This window comes from Vulpes lagopus, chromosome 2 (assembly GCF_018345385.1).
Source record: "Vulpes lagopus strain Blue_001 chromosome 2, ASM1834538v1, whole genome shotgun sequence".
NCBI lineage: Eukaryota > Metazoa > Chordata > Mammalia > Carnivora > Canidae > Vulpes > Vulpes lagopus.
In genome coordinates this window covers 50853999-50868099 of record NC_054825.1, presented here as the reverse complement: position 1 = coordinate 50868099, position 14101 = coordinate 50853999, and the positions used below count along the sequence as shown (strand labels likewise).

At 52.4% G+C, this 14101-nt stretch overlaps 1 protein-coding gene and 1 pseudogene across 1 annotated transcript; both read right to left on the bottom strand.

Moving 5' to 3' along the window:
• Positions 1-413: 413 nt before the first annotated feature.
• Positions 414-1365, bottom strand: LOC121476232 (annotated as a pseudogene).
• A 10636-nt stretch (positions 1366-12001) lies between these two features.
• Positions 12002-13038, bottom strand: LOC121476238 (translation initiation factor IF-2-like). The gene is made up of 2 exons (XM_041729975.1): positions 12942-13038; positions 12002-12679 (listed from the first exon to the last, which is right to left on the bottom strand). The coding sequence occupies exons 1-2, from the start codon at positions 12964-12966 to the stop codon at positions 12177-12179; spliced, it is 528 nt and encodes a 175-aa protein (XP_041585909.1). The 5' UTR covers positions 12967-13038; the 3' UTR covers positions 12002-12176.
• Positions 13039-14101: the final 1063 nt, after the last annotated feature.

Below are 14101 nucleotides of genomic sequence, written 5' to 3'. Positions count from 1 at the left end.
GCTGCAAATGTGCCAATGAGGAGGCTAGAAGTCTTACAGGAGCAGCGTGCCTTACAAACTCTTGGCTTTAGTGAATTCGGGCATACAGGACCCACAGTCTCATCTTGTAGTAAAACTCAAGACAAAATAAATTAGTGTTGGACAGAATTCTAAATTGAACAATATTGAACGAAAGACCACAGTGGGACTTTTTGTTTAAAGTAGCACCAAACCACACCTGATTGCATTTTCAACATTAATCTGCCTGTTGAATACATCGTTGGCACTTTGAATGGAAATCTTTCTGCTTTAGTGAGGATCGCTAGACTGGCGGAGTACGCGGTGTTGCAAAACTGTCTATGAAGTGTGGCAACGTCAACCTGGGAAATGGCACATTTAAGTCATTACGGCCCTGCCACGGGCTTGCCTTTGTGTGTGTGTGTGTGTGTGTGTGTGTGTGTATGTGTTTTCCCCATCCCCTGATCTAGCTGGTATCTCGTGGATGTTTTCTGTGACAGTGTAAAAGTAAATAAAAATGCGTCTAAGGGCGGGGGGTTCATGGTAAGCATGGTGTTACAAAACAAAACAAAACAAAACAAAACAAAACAACAAAACAACATGAAAGAATGTGGTTGCAGCTAAGGAGGTTTTCACATGTTGTTTAACTCCAGTAAAGTCTGATCCAGCATCTGATGCATACTAAGGTTTTCTTCTTTGGCATGAGCCACTTTCTCTTCTAAGTCATCAATGCTTTTCTCCAATTTAGTTACTGACCTCTCCGCAAACTCAGCCCGAGTCTCGGCCTCCTTCAGCTTGTCAGAAAGAACCTTGATCTCTTCCTCATATTTGTCTTCCTTCTGCGAGTACTTATCCTCTGCAGCCATTAATGCTTTCAAGGTCTGATCCATTATTCTTAATTGTTCTTCCAGCTGTCGAACTTGGCTTTCTGAGAGTTCTTCTGCCCGTTCCAGGTCACTCTCAATGATGACCAGCTTACGGGCCACCTCTTCATACTTGCGGTGGGCATCTTCAGCAATGTGCTTGGCCTCTTTCAGTTGGATCTCCTGAATTTCCATTTTCTCCTCATCCTTTTGGACTCGGCTTTCAATGACTTTCATGCCTCTCTCGCTCTCGTCCCGGGCCTTCTCAGCCTCCTCCAGCTTCTGCAAAGCTGTTGCCAGTCGCTCCTGGGTAGGATCCAACTCTTCCTCAACCAGCTGGATGCGTCTGTTCCGAGAAGCTACATCGGCTTCAGCGGTCTCCCTCAGCTTCCTCTCGTAGTCCAGCTCGCGCTGCAGGCTGCCCGCGCTCCTCCGCCGCGTCCTCCTGCTCCTGCAGGCTCCGGATCTTCCGCCGCACCGCCTCCAGCGAGCTGCTCCCGGCCATGGCTCTGGGCGGCGGGCTGCGCGGGCAGAGGCCGGTGCTGCGCTCCCGCCGCCGCGGCCGCACTCCCCAGCGCCAAGTTGTCTGTTTCTTATTGATTATAAAAGTGCTTTACATATGAAGGTCATTGTTAAATTAATCTTTGGCTTGTTCTAATTACTGGTAAACATTTTTTTCTCAATTTGTTTGTGTTTTATTGATTTATGTCTTATTTCCAAAATCTACATAGTAACAGTTATCAGAATTCTCTTTATGGAGTCCTGGTTTCTTGCTGAGTTGTGTTTTTAATACTACAACCCCAGTGACTGGGATGGTCCTCAACCCACACATTGAGACTCAAGGGAGGAAGTGTTTTACCATTTGCAGCTGAAAAGTGAGTGGGTGCAGAGGGTCTGCAGATAACTGGGGCAGCCAAGAGACCACATGGTGTGATAGAGAAAAATCTAGACTTCCTTCCCAGATCACTTCCTGGTTTAACGTTTTTATGAGTCTGTTCACACGTAGTGTGCCCTCAGGTTGCTGGGAATTATTTGGGAATTATTTCTTGTTCTCCTTAAAGGTGGAGGTAGAGGGGCACCTGGGTGGCTCAGTCAATTAAGCCTCTGCTCAGGTCATGATCCCGGGGTCCTGGGATCGAGCCCTGTGTTGGGCTCCCTGCTCAGCAAGGACTCTGTTTCTCCCTTTCTCTCCCCGCACTCACTTGCTCTCTCTCCCTGTCTCTCAAATAAATAGACTTTTTTTTTTTTTTTTTTAAAGGTGGAGGTAAGGGACGCCTGGGTGGCTCAGAGGTTGAGCAACTGCCTTCGGCTCAGGGCATGATCCTGGGATCCGGGATCAAGTCCCACATCAGGCTCCTTGCAGGGAGCCTGTTTCTCCCTCTGCCTGTGTGTCTGCTTCTCTCTGTGTGTCTCTCATGAATAAATAAATAAAATCATTTAAAAAAAAAAGGTGGAGGTAAAACGAGGTGAAGGGTCAGGTCCTTTACGACTCTGATCTGACTCCACAGCAGAATTTCCCAACATTCACCACGACTCCGGAGCACGTAGGGAGCAGTGGAGAATATCAACATCTGGGGCACCTCCCCCTCATCTAGGACAATTAGATTGGAGCCCTGGGAGGTGGGGTCTCAATAGCTTTTAATGCTTCCAGCTGACTGATGCTCCTTGTATCTGGGGCGAGCCTGAGACTGGGCATTTCCAGCCAGCTCCAGGAGATGCTGATGCTGCAGGTTCAGGACCACACTGACAGGAGGAGGTTGGCAGCACCTGCATCCCTGGGCACCTCTTTAGAAATGCAGTTGCAATTGATCCCCCAGTCTGGCTTCCACTGCTTCTGTGCTGCTTGGGTAAACACACTTATCTTCGAATGCAGGGCTTCAGAGCTTACACTATTATATTTGCTTTCTGATAATTCATCAAGCTGTATACTTATGATCTTGCCAGGGAAAGAGGGACAGGTTATCCTAGACCCCCCCAAAAAGGATGAGGAGTCCTGATGCAACTGCACTTTGCCTTAGAGGCCATGCACATAGGGGCAGAATTTGGGAGTCAAGAGGATGATGGTGGTACATGCTTCTGCTTTCTTTTCTTTTAGAATTAATTAATTAATTTATTTATTCATGAGAGATATAGAGAGAGGCAGAGACACAGGCAGAGGAAGAAGCAGGCTCCATGCGGAGAGCCTGATGTGGGACTCGATCCGGGGTCTCCAGGATCACACCTGGACTGAAGGCAGGCGCTAAACCGCTGAGCCACCTGGGCTGCCCTGCTCTCTTTCTAACACAGAAGGAAGAGGGGAGTGCCGGGGTCCAGCTCAGCTACCAAGGAGTCCCCTGGGCCATGGATGTTTGAAGTGGATCTTGGGTGAGCCTCAGTTTCCTCAGCTGTACAGTGAGGCTGGTGATGCCTCCTTCTCCAAGCTATTCTGTTTTGGGTCAAACGCACTCAAGCACAGCAGCTAACCTGGCACAGATGATTGTATGATCCAACCTAGCCCCCAGTGAGGGCTTCCCAGGAAACAGGTTACAGGCAGCTCTTGGTCCTGGAGCCACGCATAGTGCTTAGTGAGGCAGGCAGACCTGGTTTGCCCCCCGTGAGTGCCCGTGCACCTCAGTTTGCTTGTCGGTTCCAGGCAGATAGTCCAACCACTTTGGCAGGTTGTCGTAAGGATTAAAGGGGGCCACGTGTGTGAAGTGTGGAGGCCAGCGCCAGGCCTGGAGCCAGCAGCTCTGTGTACCCTGGGGGGGTTCCTGGCCTCTGAGAACAGAGTCCCCTTTGACTCTGCTGGCCACCGCGGTCATTCCAGCACAATCGCTGAGCGCTGGAGAGCAAACATCTCTGCCCCACCTTTTCCTTGGCTGCAGCCCCTCCGGCCAGCCAGGTTTGGGTTGGCGGGCAGGGCGAGTGGCTCGGCTTTGATGGGAGTTGTGTTGAGGCCGGGAGACGGAGCTGGGCTCCCACCGGCCACGGTGGCTCGGGCCCAGCTCCTACTCTTAACCCCCAGAGCCTGGCAAGGCCCTGCTGGAGGGAGGTGACTTGGCACCCGGAGTTCCTCAACCACCCCTAAGACATGGGCATGGTTGTGATTCCTATTGTATAGTTGGGGAAACTGGGAGAATTGGTCCCTAGCTCTGGGGATCACCAGGGAACATGGGAAGGCAGAAATGCCTCCTGATGTGCTGTGAGTCCCAAAGTCCAATGCATCACCTCCACGAGACCCCCATTTAAATGAGGACAGCAGACCCCAGAAGGGCAGACATGTGCCCATACAGGCTTCCCGGGCATCTGATCTATGCCTGTCTCGGCGCCCCTGCCGGAGGAGCAGGGAGGATGAATCAGACACAGGCCTGGGTTCAAATCCCAGCTCTGTTTCTGGCCAGTGGCAGGGACAGCTCCTCTGCACCTCAGTTTACTCATCTGTCAAATGGGATGTTAAAGGGAAAGTTAGAGTATTGTGTGCTAAAGTGATTTTTTAAATGGCACTGGTTTATGCAAGTGAGGCATTATTAATCCTCCCGAGCTAAAATCTAGGTCTCTGGGGCTGAAGCAGAAAAAGCACGGGGGAGAGCACGGGAGGGACTGTTGCATCTCACACAGGAGCAGGCATGGGCTGGGCAGGGGGCAGACTGCTAGTCAGCAGGTGCGAAGGGCAGAAGACTTGTCTCTCTGTGTGTCTTGCCTTTCTTGCTCATTTTTCAGAGGAGGACAGAGTAGCCCAGAGCAGGGGTTTTGCCCCAAGATTAGAGAAGCAGGAACGTGTCCCAGGTCTGGGCAGGAGTTCCCAGTGTAGACTACTGTGCAACCCCAGGAAACCACTTTAACCTCTTTGGGCCTCAGTTTCTCCCCCTGTTGGTCACACCGAGAGACCTGCCAGATGTGCCTTGTTTCTGATGCACGAATACCTGTCATGGAATGACCCAAGGGGCCATCGAAGGGGTCCCCCCAGAACCAGGCTCAGGCTGGATCAGACTAATGTGGAAGGTGGAAGGGATCAGGTTGGGGAGCCCCTCGCAGCAGGGTCCCAGAAACCTGTAAGGGATGACATGGCCTTGGGGAGGAGAGTGGCTTTGTGTTTGCTGTGGCCTCTGCTGTGGATAAGGTGGTCCTGGGTCCTCAGGAGGTGGGGAGGGAGGCGAGGATGTCTGGGGAGCTGCAGGCCTTCCAATACCGGGGTGGGACCTGATGTGAGGAGAGCAGCCTGCTGGGGGGGGGGAGGGCAGGCCTGGGGGCACGAGGGGAGGAGGAAGAAGGGGAGGCAGGGGACCGTTGCCAGCCAGGAAATGTCTGTTGGCTGGCATCAGGCGTTCTTGAGCTAGCGCGCTTCCTGTAAGCAGTGCACACAGACCCAGTGACCTCACCCCTCAGACATTCGGGGACAGCCCCCCATTCCAAACAGGCCATCCCGTGGTCCCCTGGGACCGCAAACGGGCGGTAGTGCAGACCTCTCAGCATTTAAACAACACCCATTCATTCAGCAATGTTTACTGAGCACCCACTTTGCGCGGGCACCATGCCAGGAAGCAGCTCACAAGAGACACTCTGGAGCGTGGTGACTAACGGGCTTGCCTTCTTCTAGCCAGTCCCTGGCACCTGGAGCCAATCTCCTTGTGTGCTCTTTCGGTTGGGACAGTTGAGGTCAGCACTGCTGGGAAGAGTCCCTAGAGTGGGTTAGCCTCTGAGAGGTGGGATGGGGGATGGCCTGTGAACGTGGATTTGGCCCCAGTCATGCCAACCTGCTGCAACCTGCTGCACTGGGGGTCTGCATCCCCCGACAGTCAATAGGGTGTCATCACCCTCACTTACAGAGACACACTTGGAGCCTCTTGCCTCAGCCAGAGGGCAGGCATTTGGGAATCCATTTTCTACCCACTCAATTCTTCATTCTTAGCAATCCTATGAATGAGACCCTGTGAGCTCCATTTGATAGATGAGAGAACTGAGCCTCAGCGAGGCTAAGTGACTTGCCCAAAGCCACTAGACTAGTAGGTTGTTTCAAACTGAGGCCAGGGGCTCCGTTATGCTGGTCTAAGGTCTTCATGGTGAGGAAAGACCCAGGTCTGAGTCCTGGCCCAGGCTTGCATGGACTGTGTGACCTGGAGCAAGGTCTCTCACCTGAGCCTGTCTCCACCCTGCCTGGACATTCTGTTTCCTGGGAGCTATGTTCCTTCTTGGAGCAAGCTGGGCTGTGCTCAGGGGGTGCCGCCTCCCAGAACTCTCTGGCCACATGGGACCTGGAGAAGGCCTGAGCCCATTTCTCTGTCTCAGGTCTAACCAGACCATCGGCAAGATTTGATAGAGTGTATGCCCTTTGCTAGGCGTACTGGGCAGGGCCAGTTGGGGAGGAAGAGGAGAGGAAGGTACGGCTGAAGCGCAGGGCACAGCACCGTGTCACCCTTCCTGTCCTCTTTCAGGTACCAGAGGATGTTGGGGGTGAGGGAGGACCATCCTATGTGAAATAATGAGACCAGTGTGGGTCACCATGATGACCACGTCTTTGTTCACACGTTGCTTCATGAAGATACCACGTCTTAACTCATTTCATCCCAAAGACAGCTTTGTGAGTTGCTGATATTGACTCTGTTCTGCAGATGAACAGATGAGGAAAATGGCCCTTGGACAGATTGTGCTAATGAGTGTATGGGATTTAAGTCTCTGACTCTTCCGTGGAGGCTTCCAGAACCAAGCAGTGGAGGGGGCAGATTCAGATCAGAGAAAAGTGGAAGGCTTTACTTTTTACAGCTGTGTGGAGCTCCTGCAAAGGCTTTGAGGCAGGTGGAAATAGAAGCTATTGGAATAAAACACCCTTCAGATGTTTGCCTCTCTCCGGTGCCCTCCATCAACCCTAAAACCCTGTGGCTGCAGTTCCCACAGCCTCGCCTGGGCCGACAGGCTGCCTTTTCCATGGAACCACACCAACCTTAGGCTGTGGGGATAGTGCTGGGGACCTGCTAAGGGTCACAACCTCTTCAAAGCTTCAAGTTTGCCTTCTGTTAAGTGGGAATATTGCTAAATGGGGTGACGAGAAGATTGTACTGGGCACAGCTGGGAAGCGTTGGCAGCAAGCTTTTCCAGTTGACTTCCATTCCTCCCTCCCTCTGAGGAGATGCAGCTTGGAGATGGTATCAGATAAAGGGGAGGCAGCTCAACTCTGTGTAAAGAATTGGGACACTGGCTACAGACAGCTGAGCTCAAAACCCGACTCTCTCTCATACCAGCCTTGATCAAGTATGTCACTTCTCTGGGACCTGCACTTTTCTCATTTACAAAATAATGCCCACCACCAGAATGGACTCCTTTCGCATGGCTGCAGGTGTTACTCGGCAGAGGGGAGGTTCATACTCACTATAGAGACGGTCATGTTCCACCCAGAGGAATGCCACAAGGTTGGTGACATCTCAGAGCCACGGGGCAGACGCTCACGGTGAAAATGGGGAGAGAGTCTCTAGCACCTCCTCAGATCAAATCACTTGCATTATTAGTTGCTCGGATAGAAAACCTGGCTCAGATATTCCCAAAGGGAAACCAGGCTGCTCCAAGAAGGAACTTAGCTCCCAGGAGACAGATGCCCAGAAAGGAGAGTAAGCCAGACTCTGGGCTCCTTCTTGTTTCCCTACTCTAGTTTAATCCAGGCCAATGCAACAGAAACTTTCTGAGCTTTTACTATGAGCAGGTACCTTGCTAGGTACTTTGTAGGATCGGGGAAATGGTGGATCAGACATTAACGCTGTCCTTAAGAAGCTTACAGTTGAGTGAAAAAAATTAATGATACTATGAATGGGATCTCTCCATGCAGCCCTGCCTCACAGGCACCTAGCACAGCACTTGGTACCCAGTAGGTGCTCAGTCTACGTTGACTGAATGTAGGCTATGAACTGCAATTGGCGGCAGACCCGGGGTGGGTCTTCTTTGCAGGGCTTTGACGGCTGCTTAAGAGTCCTCTGCTCCTGCATTTGTCCATTGGTTCTTCCTTAAGACCGATGAAGATCACAACCCCAGCTTCTCCTCACTCCTGCCACCAGCCCTCCTCTGAACTCTGAGGAGTCTCCGGATGTGAGGAGGAAGTGGCCAGGCTACGGAAGGCAGGCTCATTTCCAGTGCGGGGCCCTGCCCGCCAGCCCCGGGTCCTGTTTACAGAGCAAGGCGGACAGGCCGGCGGGACTTGGCGGCAAATGCGCTTCTGCCTCTGAGAACAGAAGAGGCTGGCAAAGCCTGGCCAGGCCAGGCGTGGGGAGGCCTGTGCCAAGGGGAAAGTCGAATGTAAAGAGTGTTTCCTCCTGGCCAGGCGGCCCCAGACTTTTGTCTCCAGTCTGTGGGCAGTTCCTCTAATGATTCATAATCGGCGGGAACTTAAAAATAAACCCCACCTCAGCCTCGCACCATAGCCTGGCCGGGCCCTGGGGAGCTTGGCAAACGGGGAGGTTGAGGAGAGGCCCTGAGGAGGCCTGGGGCACCTGGGTGCTGCCGGGCAGAGGCATTGCCGGGCTGTGGGCAGCAGTCACGTTTTCCACCAGAGGACTTGGAAATTAGGCCACTGGTTGGTCTGGAGCAAGGGAACTCTGCAAGGCCTGGGTTTTCATCTGCCCCCCCCTGGAGTATGGTGGACGAAGCTAGGTAGAATTTTGAAACAGCTGGGCCTTAAGACATATTTTGAATATAATTTCGAATTTATGGAAAAGTTGCAAAAAAAAAGAAAAAAAAGTAAAACAGAGAACCCCTGCGTAACCTGTGACCAGATTCATCAATTGCTTATATTCTATCCCCTTTGCCTTCTACACTCTATCTCTCATATTTTTTTTTCCCCCAGAATCATCTAAAAGTAGGCTTCCAGCATCACCCCTCTCTGGCCCCTGGGCCTTCAGTGTGTTCGTTTCCTGAAACAGTCAGTGCTTGAATTCCTGACCGACCACTTACTAAGTGTATTCTAGGGCGAGCTGTTCAAGTCCCGCATCCCCCTCTGTGAAGCGGTGCTACGAGGGCCCCTCACTGTGGAGAGGACGAGAAGTAACTGGAAACATCTGCTGGGATAATAATAATAAGCAGAGCTCATTATCATGTGCAAAGCAACTTGCACACATTACATCATTCACCCTGCACAACAACCCTCCTTTCCCAAAGAAGAAACAGCCTCAGAGACGGTGTGTAATTTGTCACACAGCAAGCTAGGCTTTGCTGTCCACAGTGAGCACTGAATTCTGGGCCTGTCCTCTTCTCTTTGTATGTATTTTGCTATTTATTGCAACCAACGACTGGGTTTTCTAGGGATCTCTGGGGCACAGGGATCTCTGGGATAGGATGTGAGATGCTTCTGCAGCAACCCAGCATTCCAGATCCCTGGAGGCCAGGTAGGAAGGAGCCCTTCCCTGTGGCAGGGCTGGAGTGGAAGCTGCTTCAGCAACCAAATGGGCTTCCTCTGAGTTCCTCTGGCCGCCTCGTGATCTGCGCTTATAATTCTTGCAGATTGTCTCCAGAACCTGGGAAATCCCACCAGAAGACCCTGAGTCTACCCGGTCTCTCTGGAGGTCCTGCAGTGATGAGGCCTGGCCACCAGATGGCCCTACACGGGTCACTGCGCTCTCAAGGAAGAGACCTGTCCTCTGTCCAGTGTCTGTCTTAGAGTGGCCGCTGTAATTCGAGGATGTTCATACTGCCATCCCATTTAGCCTTGGATGCAGCCAAGGAAACTGAGACCTCAAGGGGCAGAGACCCGCCGTGGTCACTTGGCTCACAATTAGTGCTTCCAAGGAGTTTGTTACCTTGGTTGAGCAAGGCCACAGGACTGTGACACTTGCTGGATTTCTCTGGACCTCACTTTCTACGTGTATAGAAAAGTATGAGTCACTTCTTCCTAGCTTTCTTCAAGGGTCTGGACGTCAGGTCAAATGCCAAGGCTTGGTTTCCCCATCTGTGAGATTGGTATAGTGGTAGAGGTTGTTATGTGTCTCGGGCGGTATGAACAGCCATCCACATCTGAGGTGCTCTGAGGCTTCAAGTCTGCACGCCTGAGTCCAGCCACCTACAGGTGAGCTCTGGGCCTGCCTTCAGCTCCCAGGGCAACCTCATTGTTGGACTGCAGTACAGGACACCCCGGGACTCGCCTCACCCATACCTTCCATTCCTCAGCTCGAGGAGAGTCCAGAGAGGACCATGATTTGCCCAAGGTCTCCTAGTCCCACCTGACCACACCACAACACCCATCCACTAACCCTGGGGACAGCTGATGTTAACTCTTCTCTTTGCCCAGAGATCCAGTAAAGAAGCCCATGTGGGGAAGGGCTGGTCCAGCTGGGGCAGGAATGGGTACATGGGAGCCACCAGGCCCTGGAGGCCATGCTGCAAAAGGGCTCTCAGTTCAGAGCTCAAGGAACATTCCTTCTCCTGAGGGACAACCAGCCCTCCCTCATCCCAAGGTCTTCCATGGAAAAACTCCTCGGGGCTCACCTGCCCAGACCCTGGGGGTGGGGGTGGGGAATATTTTTAAAGTTTAAACACTCTCCAAGAGCATGCTACATTTCTATTCATACAGTGTATCTATGATTTTATTTATGAAATAAGGCTTCTGTTCTCTGTTCATTAGCAGGCTCGTGTAAACCCTTTCCCTAGCTCAGGATGTGGGGCCCGGGGAGAAAACTAATAAAAATATAAAAATATGGAATTCCAGATGCAGCACCGGGCAGGACCAGGCTTCCTGCCTGGCGGGGAAGGGGGGCACATATTACCCCATATTAGTAACTGTCCAGAATCCCAGGCTGATAACATGCATATTTCGGGAAGCACATGCTAATAAGTTAAACTCATTCATACTGCAACTGGCTGATGGAGTGGCTTTTCCTTGAGTAAGTTTGAATGGCGAAGAAGAGAGAGCAGGGTGGGATGAGCCCGAGTGGGATGGGGAGGAACAGGGCAGATGGTTGGGGGGTGCCCAGAGAGTGGAAGCACAGGGCCCCACAGATTGCCCATATGCCCACCTGCCAGAAGGAAATGGGAGATTTGTTTTCAGGAGAGGCCTGCCTGGGTTGCAGGGAGCACAGATAACTCAGTTTCCATGAGTCAGAGTTTGTAATGGGGCGGGGGGGCAGGGAGAGAAAGAAGCATACCTGTGACCTAGAATTTCCCCCAGCAAGAGGGGTTGGCCAAGCGGCCCAGCCTTATCCATCTCTCTGCAGAGCCTCCCAACTAGTCTGGGAAGCAGGAACTGGGAAGTCATCTCCATTTGTCTCCGAGAGGCTGAGGCCCAGAGAAAGAGAGGGCCTTGCCCACAAGTGGTCAACTGAGTGCCTGGAAAAAACCCAAGGTGTCCTCCTCCATTACCTTTTACTCACATACTGCCTGAATCTGGAGTTGGGCCAGGCCAATTTCTGGCTCTGTGACCCTGGACAGGTTAATGAACCTCTCCAAGCTCAGTTTTCATTATCTGTAAAATGGGAGTGATCTCTCCTATCTCTTGGGGTTGATGACAGGATCTGATATTGCAGGGAAGAGCCTGGCGCACCGCGGGCCTGAAAATTAGTGGTAGCTATATCACAGAGGACTTAAACTTTGGGCCCGGTTCTTCAGGCAGCTAAACGCAAAAAACCAAACCAAACCAACCCTTGGTAATCCTTTATGAAGTTACCACAAATAGTTAAATCCTCATTGTGGGGTTAAGTGGAGGAGGAAGAGGAAGGTTTTAGGGCTGCCCAGGAGCCAAGAGGGTGAGGGAGGCATTGTGGCAGGCACACTGTACACCGTGGAAGGGGCGCTTTGGAGGCCTGGCAGGTACAGGAGGGTCAGTGCCAGGATGGGCAGGGCCTTGAATGCCAGGTGGAGAAGTCAGGGCCGGCTTGCTCTTGTCTGGAGATGTTTGACTTTGGCAATGGGGTGTCTAAGGGAGGTTCCCTGTGTGTGTGTGTGTGTGTGTGTGTGTGTGTGTAAGTTTCCATGCACTCCCAAAGTTGTTTCTCCACTGCCGGAGAGCCACCCGTTTATGGCTCCTGGCTGCCCCTGGGCGGCCTCTCCCAGCCCTCCTCCTCCCTGGCTGTCTGGCAGCCAACTGAATTTTATGTGGGGAATTTGAGGAATTCGAAAAGCCAGAATGCAAATGTCACTGGTGGAGATTTCCTTGTCAGCCTCCAAGGTGGTGGTGTGTGTGTGTGTGGGGGGGGGTGAGGTGGGGGGGGAAGCCCCCTGCCCATGCGACAGCGTTAGGCCAGGGTGGAGCCCCGGGGTTGGGGACCCGGGGCCAGGTGCTCGCAGCCAGGTGGCCCGAGGCGCGCAAGGACAGCTGCGGGCTGCTGCAGGGCGGGCTGGGGCGCCCAGGGCGCGCGTCCCTAACGGTGCTTAGAGCCGCGCTGTCCCCGGGGAGGCTGCTGTCTGGGGGGCCCAGCGCCGGGGTGGGGGTAGGTGGGGGTGGGGGTGCGGGTGCGGGTGGGGAGGGCCCGCCAGGGGGCGGCGCTGCGGGGCGGGAGCCGAGCCGGAGCCGGGAGCCGGGAGCCGGGAGCCGCGCCCGCCCGGGGCGTCTCTATCTCCCGCGGCCGCGGCGTCTCCGAGTCTCGGCGGCCGAGCGCTGGGCCTTATCTGCTCTCCCCGGCCGGGCCCCTTCCCGCCGGGCCGCTCCCGCCTTATCGGCCGCCCCCGCGAGGCGCTGGGGCCCCGGGCGCCGGGGCTGCTGCAGGGCCCTCCGCCCGCACCTCTGCCCTCCCCTCCCCTCCCTGCCGGGCTCCTCCGCACGAGCTCCCCCCCCTCCACGTGCCCCCTCCCCGACACGCCTCTCCCCGAGCTGCCCCCTCCCGGGGGCCAGGAGCACCGCATCAGAAAAGGGTTTTCGTCACATCTGGCCTTTCCTGAAAAAAGATAAGCCTAATTATGCTTAATCCCATTGCAGTCACGTTTTAAAGGCTTTCAAAAAAAGAGACCACACTATGCAAAAGCAAAGCGGAAAAACAAAAGCGCCCAACTTCTAACCCCACTCTCAGGAGGGCTGTCCTGGGACCCCAGAGTCCTTATCTAACAGATCTTTCTAAAAGGCTTTTCTACTCAGGGCTCAACGTGTTAAATGCAGCAGCACCCCCCCCCCCCCCCCCGCTGGAAGCTCAGTTTCCCCACCTGAATATTTGACGCTGTAGAACATGAAGCTCGCCTCATGGTGCAGGGAATGTGGGTGCAGACCTTTGTAATAACAACTTGGCAGTATAGATGGAAAGCCATAAAAGTATTCATACCCTTTGACTCAGTAATCTCTTTCTGGGAATGTATCCCAAGGAAACAGTTCAGCAGCAGCAAAAGAAAAAAAAAAACAAAACAAAAAGCGATGGGTTCATCAATGTGTTATTTGTAAAGCTAGGAGGCATATCTTTCTAAGTGCAAAATAGGAACATACAAGTCGCTTGGAACTGGGTTTGAACCCCCCCTCCCCATGGTCACCCAAAACCTTCAGTGAATGTCTTAACCTCACCGAATTTCCCTTTTCCTGTCTCGAAAGTAGAGAATCCCACCCGTCAGAGGACTTTTCTAAGAATTCCAGGAGACAACCTGTGACACATCTAGTACAGGGTTTGGGTAGAGGAAGAAAATTTAAAAAAATGTTTATTTTACTTTCTCCATCCTTACAGAAACGAAAGTTGGGGATACTTCAAGACACATTTGCAAATACTAAGGAACACGTATCTGCTGGTTAAGGTCTTGGGATTTTTGAGTCCTTCACTGTTGGATTAGATCAGAATCCTAGCTTCACCACCTATTTCCTAGCTGTGTAATCTTGGCAAGAGAATAAAAGACTCAATAGAAGGTACCTCGTAACTGCCATGAATTACATGAGGTAATATGCACAACGTGTGTATGTCTGTGCCTGGCACGTAATAAGCGCTTGATATTTGGTCGCTATTATTGTTATTAAATAGTATTTGAAACTGGAAATAATTTCAGCACCCCAAATACTACAGTGACTAAATAAGCCAGTGACTCTTCCAGTGGAATATGATGTGATATTTAAAAAGAGTAAGATAGGGATCCCTGGGTGGCTCAGCAGTTTAGCATCTGCCTTCAGCCTAGGGCTCGATCCTGGGGACCTGGGATCCAGACCTGCATGGGGCTCTCCGCAGGGAGCCTGCTTCTCTCTCTGCCTCTCTGTGTCTCTCAGGAATGACTGGATAAAATCTTTTAAAAAAATAAAAATAAATTAAAAAAAGTAAAAAGAGTAAGATAATTAAAATAAACTAATGAGGAAAGATGTACAGGATAAGTGCAAAAAAGAACATTGCATCTGT